The sequence below is a fragment of the Falco rusticolus genome, chromosome 4 (genome assembly GCF_015220075.1).
Source record: "Falco rusticolus isolate bFalRus1 chromosome 4, bFalRus1.pri, whole genome shotgun sequence".
Taxonomy (NCBI): Eukaryota; Metazoa; Chordata; class Aves; order Falconiformes; family Falconidae; genus Falco; species Falco rusticolus.
Window position 1 is genome coordinate 3,624,977 of NC_051190.1, and position 17,734 is coordinate 3,642,710.

General features: G+C 36.4%; 1 protein-coding gene across 4 annotated transcripts in view; it reads right to left on the reverse strand.

Annotated features, from left to right (window-relative positions):
• Positions 1-54: 54 nt before the first annotated feature.
• The window catches only part of RAF1 (Raf-1 proto-oncogene, serine/threonine kinase), a 44,158-nt gene continuing 26,478 nt past the window's right edge, over positions 55-17,734 (reverse strand). For 2 of the 4 annotated variants that reach the window (XM_037384664.1, XM_037384666.1), the window contains exons 8-17: positions 15,173-15,200; positions 14,955-15,082; positions 13,869-13,986; positions 9,891-9,975; positions 8,724-8,900; positions 8,048-8,094; positions 6,582-6,700; positions 4,103-4,234; positions 2,152-2,286; positions 1,071-1,211 (exon numbers count right to left, since the gene is read on the reverse strand). In XM_037384664.1, coding sequence (XP_037240561.1) covers positions 1,071-1,211; positions 2,152-2,286; positions 4,103-4,234; positions 6,582-6,700; positions 8,048-8,094; positions 8,724-8,900; positions 9,891-9,975; positions 13,869-13,986; positions 14,955-15,082; positions 15,173-15,200 — 1,110 coding nt within the window. Of the gene's footprint in view, positions 1,212-2,151; positions 2,287-4,102; positions 4,235-6,581; positions 6,701-8,047; positions 8,095-8,723; positions 8,901-9,890; positions 9,976-13,868; positions 13,987-14,954; positions 15,083-15,172; positions 15,201-17,734 lie in introns of all 4 variants that reach the window. The other 2 variants (XM_037384663.1, XM_037384665.1) reach the window with 2 other exon arrangements.

The window sequence follows — 17,734 nt, forward strand, 5'->3', positions numbered from 1 at the left end:
TACATGTCAGAACTATGGATTACTACATTAAATGACGACATTGAATCTTAAACCTAAAATTTAATTTATTTTATTAAAATAAGATAATCAGAGGAACCTTGGCTTACAATAAATGCATTTTCTCAGGAGCAATAAAAACAAAATTAAAACCCAAATCAGCAAGAAAAACTGTATATGCTCAGTTTCCTCTTGATAGTGCATCTCTTGGACGACAGCTTCAGATGGGATGGAGACTACGCTCATTTGCAGAAGTATACGGGTAATGTTAATTAGCCTTTTCTCAGCCACAAAAGCCTGTCTTTCTGCACTTACCACCTCATTGGGCTGCAAGAAACAAGTCAATAGTACCAAAGTAAGCTGCTGAAGTTACTGAGGATGACCATAGCGAGCCTGGCTAGCTTCCTTCTCTGAGCAGTACAATTCAGAACAGATTCCATTCTTTTGCAAGAGTTTTTCTTCTATGTGCAAAACTATTGCAAAACTATTTTGTGTTGAATTAGCATTTTAACTTATTTCATTGGCTTGATGAAAGCTCTTCGGCAGGAGCTGATTTCCAGAAAGTTTTTTCCTCTTCCCTCAGCCTTGTTTGCGGATACCCATTTCAGGCAAAACTCCCCACCCCACCCCGAAGTGGCGTATGGCGTGGGGCAATCACCGAGCACCATGATGCATCACCTTTCCTCAAACGCCGAGGCAAGCCATCCTCGCTGTAAAAAATACCAATTTATCAACAGATTCAAATCAATCCAGAAACACGGCCAAAGAAACATCCATCGCTTCTGTGTATGGGAAAAATAAGGCTCAAGTGCATCTATTAAAAAAATAGTAATAGATCTCTTGATTTGTAGTCTGGTAACTGTCCCAGTAAAAGAAACTGTAGAAAAAGGCGATGTGGAGCTGTGTCCCTGCAGGACAGAACTGCAGAAATCCTTAGCAGCTTGTTCTTAAAACTGGGATGCAGATAATCCTGCTGGCACTGATCCTGTACACTGAGGCAATTAAAAGCACAACTTCTGTTACTTCTGTTCCTTCCCCATCACTGGAGAGATCACGGGAAGGGGAGCACGGTCCTAAAACACGGGTAGTCTCGTGGATGTTAACGTGCATGAATTTATGTCCTCTGTGTGGGCGGCACGATGCAGAGATGGTTCAGAAGCGCTCCGGTTGATTTTGGGTAAAGAATGTTGCAACAACTCAATGGACGACAGTATCTGAGGAAGACAGGTAAAGTTAAAAGAAGGCTTGTTAGACCAGCAGCTCTTTTAAGTCTTAAACCTTCATTTGTTATGGCTTTAAGAATATCTTTAACAGCAACAGTATACTGTGTGGAGGCCCTGAAAACACACTCTAGGAACACTCCTGTTTCAATAATCCAGCTCTGCCATGCAGTCTCATCGCTGTGAGGGGTCTCGCTGAGTTTCAGAGGATGGGAGGGTACTTGTCAGTAATTAAAAGACATTATGATCAATTAACAAGCATCTATGCGAATCTCCAGCAGGGTAACAGGGAATTAATTGCATCTTCTGCCTAACAGTCTGTTCACAAAATGACGTTTAAGAACTTTTTAAACAACAAGTTACGCTTGATTGTAACAGGAAGAAGTTATTTTTGCATAATCTGCTGATATTTAATTCCACCTATTTAAAGAGTATAAGAAAGTACCTTTGTCATCCTCACAGTGACAGGAAAAGGTAAAGTATCCCTGGTAAAAATACCAAAGATTGCTACATGAATTTACATCCCCCGGCGGATTTTGTTCGCTTGTTCATAGCTGTGGGGAAGGGGGAATAGTCTCTCATTTCACCTCAAACCTATACTAAAATAAAGTGTAAATATGAAGAGATTTTATTTTTATGGGGGTGGGGGAGTTGCTTATCTCTAAAATGGGCCAGCCGTTGAAAGCAAATTGCTCTCGTGTTAGTCTAACTGCTTCAGTCTGTGCATAATATTTTTTTATGATCTTCACAGGAGCTACGTACAATCAGAATTACAAACAGCCTAAGAGCTGGGTTATGAAAAATGCACATACAGAAACAAAAATAAGGAAGCAGGCTGCCCTTTATATAAACCAAAACTTAAATCTGTGTAGAATGTTTTGTGTGCCAATGGTTATATATAAAATACTGTGATACTTATATGCAGAAAACATACTTGTGGAAACAGAGGTCGTTCTTCCCTAACTTTCTTCAAACAATCTGCTACAAGCCTCTTCATTGCTTTGGGGCAGTTCTTGTACAATTTACTGAGGTCTGGAGAAGCATACCCTCGGCCAACCATGAAAATAATCTGAAAAAGAACAAGCAAGTAGCAGAAAAACCAAAGTTGTAAAAGTTGTTTCACTGCTTGATCGCTTTAGTGTCCCAAAGTGATGAAACATGAGTACCAAAGGCACACACACCAGAAGAATCCAAATTAATGAACCTAAACAACGGTCCTGCACGTGTGTCACGCAGGACATGATTCGGTCAGAGCGATGCGGTGGTCTGTAATGCTCAATAAGCAAAGGAGCTACTGCGTTCAGAGTGAAACAGCAGATGCTACGTGACATGAACAGGACACAGCAGTTTCCTTCAGGTGAAGGCTACAGTGACAACTGATCCTCAGTCTGAGCCCTGATAACCAGCCAGCCAGGTTGGCACAGCTTCTCTATACTTCAAATACCAAAAAAAAAAAGCTTCAAATACAGTCAGGAAACTGTATTTGCAGGTATCGCTGTAAAACAGCGTTGCAAATGGAGATGTACAGCTAGCAAGTTGAAAGAGATCATCGTAACTGATGCAGCAGAAAAGAAAACAGGGTTGGTTTTGTTTTGAGACAATAAAAGATGCTGTTAGTGTTGGAAAATACATTGTCTGGTTTAGTCCAAGTTAATATGGTCACCTTTTAGGTTTTTCATCAGACTTCCAGGACCCTTAATAGTTGCCTATATAGTATTGCTAAGACTATTATCTGCTAAAACAGTGGTAGGTTTGGGTGGCTGAGGGGACTTTGAGGGTTTTACCAGGGGGAAGGAAGGGTGAACAGGTAATGGTGCAACCATTGCTTCTCTTTCAACTAATGCCATCTCAGAAAAAAAAAAAAAAAAAAAAAGAAAGAAAAAAAAAAAGGGTCAATATAACGGTGCTAAATGGAGATCTCAGTGGTGTTCTCCAGGAAATACTCTATCCCTCCCCAGAAAACTTACTTGAGAGTCATGTGTTGCATGTTTTGCAACAGTAACGATTATTAAAGCTTGCATATGATTTAAACATTATGAATTAAAACATTCTAATATCCCAATTTGTAGATGACCTTAAAAATAAGAAAAACAAACTTCCTTAAACAGAACTGGCCTCTTCTACCTGGAAAACAGACTATGTAACATAACTAAACAGGGGCTAAAATCTAGTAATTTGTCCCACATACACACACACATCTCATTATAAGCTCTTATTAAAAAAAAAAAAAAAAACCAAAGCACAAACAACAAAACCAAACACAAACCACAACTGAGGATCAGCAAAACAGAGATCAAAAAGATTTAACGGTTTTAAGTTCATGCCCTACAGAATGAGTTAGCTTTAAGCTAAGCCAGAAAAAGCATTCATGTAAAGAGAACAGTTGAGGTTTCTGTCCTTAATGTGCTTCTTTGTAATTACTGGTTAACTGACTGGCAAGAATACATCTTAGTAAAGACCAAGTCACACAAACTAACATTCAACACTAGAAGGTTTGACAACAGCTGCTATTTTGTCTTCACTTAGTAAAAAGCACAGAATCCAATCTTGCTGATGCAAGAACAGCGTATTTACGATCAGAAGGGAAACTTCATATAGCCACAAATACATAAACCAAGATTTTATTGATAAAGCTTTTGCTACAACCCATGAATAAATTGACAGGGCACTTGAAAAAAAATATTTTTTAATAAACATTTTCTTTGAGTAACTGTCACTGTCAACTTTTAAGCAAATACTAAATTACAGAGATTTACTGCTGAAGCAAATCATGTTGTAAACATCTCAATTCTTATTTTGCTTTCCTCTTTATCTTGCATTTGTCAAGGACAACAAAACGTACTGTGCTCAGGAATAAAATGCAGTATTCAAAGGATGTTTCTTACCTGATCTCGGTTGTTTATGTGGGAGTATGGCAACTCTCCTGTCATTAGTTCATATAATACTATTCCATAGGAGTAGACATCTGACTGAAAACTAAACGGGTTACTATCCTGCATCCGTATCACTTCTGGTGCCTGTGGAAGGAGGAAAAAACGATTAAAGTTATGAGCAATATGAACAGAAATGCAAAGGATAAGAGAAGGTGAAAATATGTGGAAAGCAGAGAACAAGCTCAACTAAAAATTAGTGAACAAAGGATACCTTCAAAACCTTTGGTAAGTTCTACCTAAGGCTCTGAAAAAGTTCAGGCAGTGCTACTCTACATCTTAGTAAAAAAACCAAAAAAAACCCCCCAAAAAATCAATACAGCTGAGCATAAACAAAAAAACAACACTTGAATTTAACAAGTGTTTTACCATTAGAAAAATAACTATTATTCCATGTTGCACTATTTATTGCCTTCTGTTATACATATGTCTGAGTCCCTCTCACCATCAGTTCTTAAACAGGTATCGATGTTAAAGGGGAAAAAATATAAAATTCTAATACAGACTTAATCTCTTGTAAAATTGATAGCAAAACACCTACATAAAATGTGAAAGCCAAATACAAAATAGAATGTATTAAAGATCAGGGAAGAAATGCAAGAGCATTCTCACATCTTTGCAAAACAAAGCAAAATTATGAAGCTAAAGAACTTAAACGACATTGAATAATTTAATAAAACAAGATATAAACTATCAAGATATCTTTCCTGTTGACTAAGAATTTTTTCTCCCACTAAAGAAGTCCCTCAGAATTACTGAGCTAAGTACTACTTAAAGTACAAGAACAAAACCCCAGTAACAGATTAAATCAACTTTCAAGGAACAGAATCAACCTCTCCTTCTACACAATGACAACTCAGCAAAGACAGTCTATAAATGATTAAAAAATGCAAGGGTTTGGATTTTTTCCAAGATCTGTTTCATGTGTATAAGCATACCATTAGGTAAGTTAGTTTTAAATCCTTTTACAGAAAGCTGTAAAAAGCTTTGGCTTTTTATGTATCTTTTTTAAAGAAAAACTGGTTTCTGCTTTTGTAACTTTGTTTCAGGTGATTTGCATATTTTATAGGTCATAAACAAATCTGGGTCTGTTCATTAAAAATATCAGCATCCTGATATTCTAAATGAACACTTCCTGACTTTTCTCAAAATGCAAATACATGAGGAACAATGAAGGCTGCAAGCCTAGTAATAAAGAACAATTTTTTAAAAGGAAAACCTGTTTCAAGTAACACCTGCAGCTCATTCAGTGGTAAATACTGAAAGAATTAAAATGTATTAATACATAGCATTCAGCAACTCAGTTTTATTTGGTTACACTTCCCTGAAGTACCTGCCACAAGTGTTGCTGAGTGCCCTGTCCTGGGAGCTGGAAAATACTGCTGGTTGGTGTACATGCTGAATTTTAAATAAACTGCAAAAGTATTAACAAACATGGGTCAAGTGAAACTTCAAGAAAATACTGAGAGTGCCAAGTAAGACTTTCTTGCATAATTTCAATGATGCTTTTTAACCTTGTAACAGGCATTATACCACTTTTTCCATTTACTTTAACGAAGTCCCACATTTGACAAGTTACTCAATAGATTTTCTCCAGGTGAATTTTGGAAGGAAAATTGTGGAACTGCATTGTTCCGGCAGAAGTTAAACAATGGTAATTGTTGGGAATGTCCTCTCAGACGACGACTGGGCAGTACTACTTCCAGAAGAAACTCCAGAAACTTTCCAGCAGAACTTGAAAACTTCTGTACCTCAACTGACCTTCACCTACGGTCCTGAGCTGCCTCAGAACCTCCCGCAGCCATCCAGTGCCGGGTGAGGAGCAGCATCAGGGTATGTATGAAACATCTTGCCACAGCCCCGAAGATGACCTGAGCTCACTCCCACGCTTCTGGAAGCACTCCCCACCCTGTCCCTAGCCCCCTGCCGAAGCTGCCCGATGGCGATCAGCAGCATCTGCGCGAAGGGATGCTGCCAGGTCCCGAGCAGGGAGCAGGGGAAGAAGAGGCCACGATGAAGAAAGGCAGGTCTGAAGAATCCCACAAAGCCACCATTAAGCATTTTAAAGCCTGTTAGACAAGCCCATCTGGGGAAAGGCACAATTACAGCAGGAAAAAGGCTCTCCTCTTCCCTTGGAACAGCTCCTTCCAGTTCCACTGACAGCCCTGTCTCTGCCCTAAATATTTAAAATTACTCCAAAAAATCAAAAGGAGAAATCCTTAGGTGAATGGTGTCTACTTTGGACAAGTAAGCACTCCAGCCCTTCATTCCTCAGTTTTAACTTGTCCTACAACTGGAATAGTATGTCTACACTGTACTAACAGCGTATGTCGATTCATTCAGATCTAAAGCTTTAAGATAGCGTTCAACTAACAAAACATGTATTAACAGAATGAAACCCAGCTATTTATAAGCAGTGAAATGTTTTGCTCACCATCCACAAGATTGAACCTGTGGGCTGTTCCACCTGTTGAGATCCACTCCATCTGGATTTTACAGTTGCCAGACCAAAGTCTCCTATTTTCACTGTGAGGCCTTCATGAAGAAATATATCTAAACATTTGTTAAAGAAATTCTGTAGAAAACTTGACTAAACAACTCCGAGTTTTCTGACATGATTATGAAATGTCTGGCTAGGTTATCACAAATGCAAGCCAACCATCCAAACTGCTGATTGTTTTATTAAAACCTGCTACAAGCTGTATCTTAAACACAGGAAAAGTAATTCTATGGCCTCTGTATTTACAGAGTTAACATTTAAGACTAAGTAAGACCAGATGTTTCAGCATTATTTTGCACATTTATCTTTATGGTGAGTTAGGACAGAAATCAACTATGTTAATTAACAGCAGTGACTGCAGGTGCTTAAATAACTGGTGTCAAACATATAAGGAAACAACATAGAAGTCATCACGACTCAAAAAAGAAAACTAAATAAAAATTAAGAGCAGAAACAAAATCTATTTACATAAAGCTGTCTGGCAGATCTATTTAGCTACAGTTTAACTATCTGAACTGGAAATAAATACAAATAATACAGATGTGTGTATCTGCTTCACAGATTCAGAAATAGAAACATGACTGACTCCCTAGTTCTCATTTCCATGTCAGGAGAAGAGTTCACTTATGTCACAAAAATGGTCATCATTATCAGGAATCCAAACTCCTGACCTCCTATATACTAAAATGATTATTTTTCTAGCTTAACTGAAAATGGGAATCCTCTTACATTATGGAACTACTAAATTTGGCTTATTTTTTTGATGATGACATTTGCAAAACATTCTGCTCACACTTTACGAAAGGAAGTTACAATTCATGCTGCTAGCTCAAAGGATGCTCTTCTTGGCAATTTCAAAAGCAGTCATTTTCAAAGGCAAAAGACATCGGTTTCCAACATTTTTATTCCATATGTGTTACTAAATTAATATTTTTGCAAGAAATACAGTGGTAAAAGGTTGTCTTTTGTTGAGTTTAAAGTAAGATTTTTTGCCTCATTTCTGCTAGTCATGTGAAAGTGTTTTAAATTTATTAAAAATATATGGGAAATAGTATCAAAACCCACATGTGCACACATACCTCCCGTCAGGTAGAGTGCAGCTCCTCTCCAGTACAGGGTTTGGGTAACAGAATTGGATCAACACCACTCAAGTAAAAAAAGACAATTTTGGAGCGCAACTGTTGCACATCGTTTTCCATCTTTATCACAACAGTTTGGTAAGCAAGCACGTATGTTCTATCAAAGTCCTTGCTAAAAAGTAATTTCTTACCAATCAACAAGAATTACTCGTTAGGAGTTACATACATTTGAAACAGCTAGTTCAACCCCCCAGGAAGCTCTGTATTAACAACAAATCACTCTCGCGTTAAAGGAAATACGATGAAGTTAGGAAAGGATACTATTGGATTTCATGTCTCTGTGGATGATATTCTTTGCATGTAAATAGCTGTGAAAGACAAAGCAGAAAAGTGCCATTACGAAGGCTGTTCCCACAAACTCGGATGAGCACTGACAGCATCAGACAATGACAGCATCTTCTATGCTACAAACATTACAACATGTTCTGAAAGACCAGTGATGTGGTTACTGTATCAGCTCAGGTATCTGGAGAATGCTTCCAAAATAATCCTGTAACTGTGAACCCTGTAAGCATACAGCAGGAACAGCCATCCTCTCATCTCACAGAAGCACCACAAGTATTAATTAGTGTTTGCCAAACACTGCAATGTTACAGTAAGCAATACAGGGAAGAAAAAAAATAATTCTATGTTTAAAATAGGATCTGATCCAGTGCACTGCAGTAAGAACTCAAGCTACAAAAGATGATAAAATAGAGACAAGTGACTGCTAAAATGACTAGTGGTCTAACGTGAACTAAGGTAAGAAAAAAGATACTTAACAAAAGCAAGAATGCACACAACAGTGCTGAACTAAGGCTGCACAAAATCTTTCCTTGATATACCATTGTGCCTTGTTACTATTTTAGTGCAGTAACTTTGCATATTAGGGTTTGGGGAAGAGAAGGGAAACACCATTCCAAGAACAAAAATAGCCAGCATTGTTTATCCTACTCACTCCATTCCCTGTGCCGTCTGCCGAGCAATATCAATGAGCTGGAACATTTGGAACTTGGTCTCTTGAACATGCAGGTGTTTATACAGACTGCTTCCTTCACACCACTGCGTAACAATGGCCAGATTATCTTTAGTCATGTAGCCCATGAAGAGCAAAATATTAACATGCCGAGTTTTCCTAATAGAAAGAAGCAGAGAAAGAGAAATTAGTATCTTTACAAAAAACGTTATCAAATTCTTTTAAAAATGCATTCCTGGCTGAAGGAACCTATTTCAGTCTTTGTGTCCAAAAACATAAGTTCCCTGCATTTTTTTTTGCTAGGTGGAGGTGTGTGTAAGGTTTGTTTTTAAAAATAATAAAAATACACCAGAATTGCCAATTTATATTTTTTAAACAACGTCAGCTGAATTTCTGCTTTTTAGTTAAAATACTTTCACTTCCAAGGAAATTATTTAAAATCAGCCTTTAGAAAAAAGGTGTCATGAAAATTCAAAGGTTTTGAAATCAGTAACCAAGGCTCGTGCTTGCAAGTGGTATTAGAAAAAGTTACTGGAATAACAGAAATGACCCTGAAAGCTGTGAAAAAGTGAAAAACGTAGATAGAAGACTGAACCTCAATAGGAAACAAAAGGGTCATAAACTGCGAAGAAATTAACAGATGAGAAGAGAATTCTTACGTACTCTGGTTCAGTTTCAGGATTAACATTACAGGTAGTTAACTGGACACCACAAAAACAGTACTTGAAAGCAGAAAATAGTTATGTAGATCAGAGTATACATTAAAAAAAGGAATTATGCTGCAATTTTAAAAGGTACAGTTCAAGTATTCTGTCCAGTGATGAGAATTATGACAGACTTTATTAATTGTCACCTTTTACTGCATACCAAATGTGACCTGAACAGTTATGGGTATTAGTATGCTTTATCTCCAAGGTCAACTTTCAGAAACAGTGAAGAACCACTGAAATACTCTGAATTATGACTGCTGTCTCAGAGCTCCACAACAATATTCAGAAGTATCACTATATTCTCTCTTTTTTATTCTTTATCTCTGCTTTTTGTGTCTTATCAAACATAGAATATTGGGCACGACTGCTTACAGGAGGGGTAGCAGTCAAATACAGTAACTTGAAGTAACAGAATTTAGCAACGAAACTACCAACTCACCTTAATACAGCCACTTCATTTCTGAAAGCCTGGAACTGTTCTGGGGTTGGGTCTACAACCTTTAGTATCTTCACTGCTACATCCCCTGAAAATACATTTACCATAAAAATTACTTTAAATGCAGTGCTTTCCCCCCCCCCCCAAAAAAAAAATGACATTAACACACAGTACACTTCAAATTCCTAATCTGTGCACAAGATACCTCTACTAATTTGTACACAAGTCATGACTTTCCTGCAGACATACAAACGCCTGTAGTATCAAGCAATTCATTTACCTGAATTTCAGGCTAATGGAAGAAGTCATCAATTGTTCCCTTTATTTTTTTTAACAGCTACACCTGGCTAGAGCTACACGTTCTTTTTGCAAGATATGAAGCTACTAAAATCTCAAATAGACACGGAAGGTATTCTAGTGTAGGTGCATTCTCAGCACATTATTTCAAGCAGTCACATCAGTGTCTCTCTGCTTCCAAACAGTATCCAAAGTTTCATCACTTTCCCTTTTTTCTATCCAGCTTTAGCCAGCATAATTATATAAAAATACAAAGGTGTATATATAAGTTTAGATCTTAAAGTTTTAATATGTTTACCTATAAAAAAAACATATAGGTACATACACACATCCTTTTAAAATATAAGCTTCATTTAAAAACCAAACTTTCTAGATTTCAATACTGCTAAATTTCAGGAATGAGAGGGATAAATTATCCAGGAATAGCAGAGAAATCATGAACAATATAACTGATTATAGTATTTCAATAACAAATTTGGGGACTATGGGAAGCCGACTACCTTACTATTAAGCTAATACATTTCAAAGTTTTACTTAAAATCTTCATTTGATTCACTTCCACTGTCAGTGCTTGCTTTAAATTTCAGTATCTGTTAAAGGGTAACAGAGAGGAATATATGATGACCCAGTGCTATCTGTTTGGAGACTGTCTCTACAGAATGAAGTTGTAAAAGCCTTTACAGCATACATCCAGAAAACAGTGGAACTGATTTGATTCAAAAAAGGTACAATAGTGGAGTGAAGCCAACTGTTCTAACAAAAGTAAGAGCACTGAAAGCAAGACCGACTGATTCCTCAGTGAAAGAAGCAAGTATCATATTCATTTTAACTATCGAGGGACCACATTTTAGAATTCAAGAGGGGGATTAAACTTGCCTTGACACTGTCACAGAAAGATAAAAGCAGCTTAGGAAAACTGAAATTTCAGATTTTAGTCCACATGCAGTAAAAAGATTTGAGAGGTGCTATACTCCTGACATAGGCTTATCCCATAGTTTTAAAGGCTGCTGCCACTTAAGATTACAGAATCATCACCTACATTTAAAAAATCCTGAGTGGCAGATTTCTCTGCTACCACACAATCACTAATTTTCTTCTTCTAAATATGGCCTCTTCAAAGATATACGTGAAAAATATGTTAAGCATGTCTCTAGAATATAATGATCAACTGAATACATTAGGAATACTAACTGCCTAATTAAAAAAACAAAAAAGTTGCCAATGAAGAAGGGTATGTGAACTGGTACTTGAAAGTTCCAGGGCACCCTGAGTTAACTGCAGTATCTTCCACTGTAGTTACCAGTTGCTTAATTTGCTGTATAATTTGAAGTCAAAGATGAGCAAATATTGAACACATTATTATATATTTATATCTTCCTCCTTTAACATCAGTAAATGCAATACACTTCCTACTTCATCCTCTAGCATGTTCATAAAGAGAACCATCTCACACATTTGCAGTATGCATTATGTTTTGTCATTTACAGATGTCTCTGCTTACAGGCTGGAACAGGAGAAGAACTGATAGAAAGACTACACTCTTTCACGTGACTACCAAAATCACAGGCTTCAAAACCAGCCAGTTTCTACCGCAACTCCTCTTGACACGCAATGCAAGACCAATAAATGGTCTACCAATGCTTGAAGTCTACTGCTACGAGCTATGCCCACACAAGGCAAGGATGCAGCATCCACTGATTACAGGCCACATGTTTTCAGATTATTTTTCAATATATTCTCTATCATGATCCTTGCTCCACAGACGACGTATACTGTTCTTAACTAAATCAGGTGCCACGTTTTTTAGGCTTGATGGCATTTCCCAAGCAGTTTTCTCTACAGAAACAAATACACAATAGCACTTGTTTTGTTTAGCAGCAATCTGAAGACAAATCAGCTTCCGCCACCCCCCAACCACCAAAACCCTAGAACTGATTACCAGGGTCAAAGGGGAAATGTGAGTGTTTATGATAGGTAGTCTTCCAACCCATTTAAACTGCCTTGGTTCTCTTTCCGCCTTTTAAATTTAGAAGCATGCTACAGGACACTACAGGATCCAAATGGGGTCTGTAACAGAAGCGGTGCAAATATGAAAATTAGTACTTAACCATCAGAACAATCTGGAAAAATATGGAAGTGCAAGATACCTGTTCAAGAGACACGCGCTCCTCAGAGCAAGACTGTCTTTGACACTTCATTTTTATTTTGGAAGACTGAAGTCAGGGAAACTTATTGGAAACCTAAAACGGTTTGCATATAGTTGTACACAGTCTTCTACAGGTGCTCTCCAAAGGTTCATTGCAAACAGCCCTTCATAGCTGGGCACGTTAGGAAACCCAACCCAACATCTCTAACTTAATCTAGACTTTCTACTTAAGTTTGCAGCAACCTGCCCGCTTCAAATTAATTTCATTTAGCTTCACCAAGACGTTTTTATTGCTGCATTTGTATTATTAGAATAGGTTACTACAAAAAAGTCTGCAGTTTCACTAATTTGTGCAGTGAACTCCCAGTTTTATTTTAAACAGAAAAGATTTGCAAGAAATATAAACCTTTAAATCTTTTAAGACCACACCGCAAATGACTTAAAAAAATAAGTTAGTAATTTAACTTTGACTTTCTTGAGAAATCAGGAAAACTACCAACAGTTACTACAATAAGATATTCAATCTTATCAATATTGAGTTAGGAGACAGCTCTACAGCCATCTTCTGCACACAGCTGAGGGTTCTTTCTAAACGTGTAGCTCCATGCATCTCCTGTTTAACACTCCAAAACATCCTAACAAGACAAGGAGCTGCAACTGTTTTATTAAAATAAACACTGACAAGAAATTCTCATTTATTATTCTGTTTAGCAAAATCCTACTTAACCTATTTTTCCTCTTGATTTCTGCGTTCCATTTTACTTACATAATGAAAATCAGTTTAACTGTTCATGAATGTCACTTTTAGCATAAGAATAGTCCTTCCATTGATGCTAACAATATTTGGGCTTTAAGACATGCAAGTATTTATTCCTTTAAAATAGAGAGTGGAAGATAAGTTTCCAGATTTTTTTTGGTCAGCTTATTTTATGACAATTAGGCCCTGGAGGGGTTTGTGTGTGTTTCTTTTTAAATCACAAGCCCTGAATTTCAAAACTAATTCTGCAGTTCTGCAGTGTGCCTCTTTTCAAAGTATTCTAGCTACCTTTATATCATAAGGTCTCACATCAACTGTTTTTCCCTTAGAAAATCTCTACAAAAAAAACTATTTATGCTTATTTCCCTTCCCTGCCACCTTGAATGTAAGTATGCTAATTAAACCATAGAGGTATTAAAACAAAAGGTAAATATAATTTAACATCAGTCTGTGAAAATTCCAAGCTAACTCTGCTAATTCAATCCTCTTAATGGAACGTGAAATCTTTTCAGAAAACAAGCTGTTGTAGAACACGGTAATAAAGAAAACATTGGTTGCAATATAGTGAGCATGTTGATGGCATTTTGTCAGATTCAGATTCTGATGTCTGTTCTTTGCCTTCATTTCACCACTACTGGTATCAGGAAATTTGTATCTCTCCCCTAGTACCTTTGGTGGTTGATACGCACATAGCACCATTAAAACAATTTTACCTTTTTCTAGGTTGCTGTCCTACCCTATCAACATTTTGAGAATATGGTAACACTTGTCAAGAACTTACCATGCCATTTGCCTTTGTAAACTGTTCCAAAAGAACCTGACCCTATTCTGGTAGAAAGCATGACTTCACTTGCTTCTATTTCCCAGTAATAACTGGAATCTCTCTGTCCACGAGGCCTCTGGAACAAAAATCGACAGGGCTTTTACTCTAAGTATTTAAACAAATATTTTATATATACACACACCAAGAATGAAATAACTTCCATCATACAAGTTTAAGATGCACTGAAACCTTGAGAGTTTTGTCCTGCAGTTTGGGCTTTTGTTCTTGCCTCAATTTGTGAGGGGTGGTGGGTTTGTTTACAAAAAAACCCCTTGGTCTTAGATCTTAAGAGGAACAAATATTTTATAAGCAACTACCTAAAAACATCTGAAATACTTAAGAAACTTACTGTTTCAAAATCACGATACTAAAACTCATTTACATATTTAAAAAGAAACACAAATGATGAGAGCAGAATTCTCAAACATCTAAGTGATTAACAACTTTGAGTCCCACTAAGCAACTGTAGTTTCATTTTTAAATCTTGTAAGCCTTCAAAAAATTACATATATTATTCATTATTATACTATCTTTTCTTTCCTTACCCCTGCCCATTAGTTTAAATCAAGCCTTTGAGTGAAAACTCTCATTCTGTTAGATCTTTTTTTCTCTGGGATATTTTGACTAATTTTATTGGGAAACAATGGTATTATCAATATCTGCTTTCTATAGAAGCTATGGCAACATGGTTCAAATAGTGATAATAAGGCTAACTTTAAACAGACTAAAAAAGTAAAAAAGATACAGCCCCTGAAGATTTAGAAAAGTAGTCCTTGAATCTGTACTGAAAAACAATTTCACAATACTGTCTGAAATTAATTTTCAATCCAGAACACACTGTTCTGGGTATTTATAATGCAATGCAATAGTGCTATCTTTTCCAAGGTAGTTAACATTATACTGCTATTAAATACGCATGGTATAGAGCAATCCAAGATGACCATCAGCTTTTACTGCCTTTTAAGTACAGAAACGTATCTCAACACACCACTACCCCCAGCACAGTTTAACATCTTTTTTTAAAAAAAATATTACCATACTTACAATTTTGTTCTTTTCTTGTGTATTAGATCCAGGGGCTCTCTCTCTTTGGGCTGGGACTGGGGTTTTAGGCTGAGACCAGCCGGTTGGGCTCATATTGTTAGGACTGCCAGACAGAGCAGAGGGTGAGGCTTAAATAAAAAAAACCAGAAGAAAAACAATTTACGAACCAGAAAATACACACAGAATAATATTATAAATTATTTTTGTAAAAACCATACCTGATTCACTATGGCTTCGAATTGCATCCTAAAACACAGAAGACAGATAATAAAGTTAATAAATATATGAAAGCATACAAAGGAACAAGCAGAAATAGTACTGAAATAATTCCTGATGGTTTTGGTCAAGTGCGATACAGTATTGACCAACACTCTCCAAAAGATTGCAGCTTGGCTATTTTCTAGTTACAAGAATCCTATATGCTAAAACCCATGCAATCCATGATTTCTTACAAAACATCAAAAATATTCATAGTATATTGAAAGGTACGACTACCAAAAAAAGGAGAGGAGGAGGAGAAAAAAAAAAAAAGAAAAAAAAAAAAAGGACACAGAACAAGAAGAAACACCAGAAATACTATCTGCATTCCCACCACTGGATTTTTATACATGCTTTTATTTCAGACCTGAACATAGCTCCTGTGATGGTCCTCTATCTCTAAGGGACAAGTTCTCAAAAAGGTTTTGGGTTACAAGTAGGAAAACTTTTAAAAGCCCCTAAAATATTCCAAGTCAATAAACATTTTGAAATACCTCTACCATACTATTTCAACCCCCAAAAAAAGACTACATCTAGTGCCCTAATACAAAAACATCTAATTTTCAAAACATTTTCCCACAGATTAAGGTTTGACGACATTTGCAAACCATATTCTTACACAGGTCACTAGTTGGTACAGTGCGACAACTCTCACCTCATGCCACAGGCACTTTACAACACAATTCTACAGCCATGCACAAGATAAACTAAGCTCTGACAAACATGACTTTACAACTTTTCTCACCTGCTATGTATTATCCCAAAGTACATACAGGAAAGGTAAAATATCCAGGTACTGTGTAAGTACAAAGCAAGAACATGCACTACAGAAATGTTAAATACCGTCAAAGTTAATAGAAGTCAATTCAAACTTTCTAACTGATTAGTAGAGTAATAAATGCAAGATTTCATAGGAAGACAAAACAAGCCTACATTCCACCATACGGTTTTCAAATTAACTCAGACTATCCTTAGTAAAGAATCATTTATGAAATATATAATTTTAGCTAGTTAGTTGCATTCTCCCAAACTTGACTCTATATTCTTCCATAGTATTCTTCCATAGTATCTCTACTCTTCACCCAAATGAATTAAAATCTGCATAAACTACCAAAAAAGAACTCCTGCAAGTTACTACTTTTGTCCATTTTGAGGACAATAAAAATCTTTAAGAACTTGAATTAATTACAGTTGATGGGTTTTGTACATCAGCCTGAGAACATTAACTGCTTTCAAGCAAGCTGGCAAAGGATAACTAAATTTAATACTGTTCTCATACTTGTACATACATAATTCTTATTTAAGAAAAAGATATTTTTGAACTTCAATACCGATGTAAATACCTTTTTTTGCTTACAAATTCCACAGCAAATGAACCAAAACCAGTGTTCTTTAGAGTTGTTCTTACAACACAAATAATCCTATTCACAGTGCTGTAGTCTGTCAACTTTGACGTGAAATAAAAATAGTACATCACGTTCTTAATCTAAGGGGTTTGTACGGTTATATTTAACAAAATAGTTTCCAGAAGAAAAAAGCCACACAACAGATGTGTTTGAGAAGGTTTTCCTTTAAAAACTGTGTGACCAAATGCATCTCTAAATCCAAACCTATTCAAATTCACACCAAATTTCAGACCAGTATGGATTCATCCAGCTAAACTCAAAATTAATCTCTTCTACCAATTCGCCCCTTCCAATTAGCGTCCTCAATATTTAAGTATAAACATGCTATAAAGATTTTCATCAACTCAAGATTAAACTTTCATGTGGACACTGCCACGGCTTACAAGTTATAGCAATCCTGTTAATCACAAGAAAACAACAGGCACCGAGAAAATACCTACTCTTCCCCTCAAACAAAATCGTCTGCACCAGGAACTGGGAGAAGCATTCAGGCTGTTATTCTAGGCCAAGACAGTAAGAGATAAAAGAAAAGAAGAGAGGAAGTATAAAAAAATATTTTTTTTTCATTAAATGTTAGCATAAATGAAAGAAAAAGTAACCTAATTTGTTTGATATATAATAATTAAGTGCAATAAAATTAAGTAACTATTCCTGTTCAGACCCAAACATTCACTAGTACCCATCCTTTGGTAAACCACTTTATTAAGGTGGTCTTTCTCGTGTCATACTAGGAGGTCTCTACTATCTTTTTTGTGGCGTTTGTTTTTTTTAAACATTTATTTTTAAGCCTTTTGGAAAAGGAGCTATTGCCTTTAAGACATGACAGCCATTTTTATTTAGTCCTCATCATATTCTGGAGAGCCAGAACAGAAAGTATTTCTGTCTTTACTGCTATGCATAAACAAAGCAATGTCTCCTTGTAAAGGCTCATCACACTATTAATACAAAAAGTTAGTTCATATTCTCTTTTGAGTGATTCGTTATTTTTTCATGCCGTAAAAAAACGTCAGCCAGGCTTCTGAAGCAGTAAAAAACAGCTGTAAGCCTAAAAAAACTGAAGGGAAAGGGAAGGTATCTTCCCCCATAAAACCCAGCTGACAAAAAGCTTCTAACCAA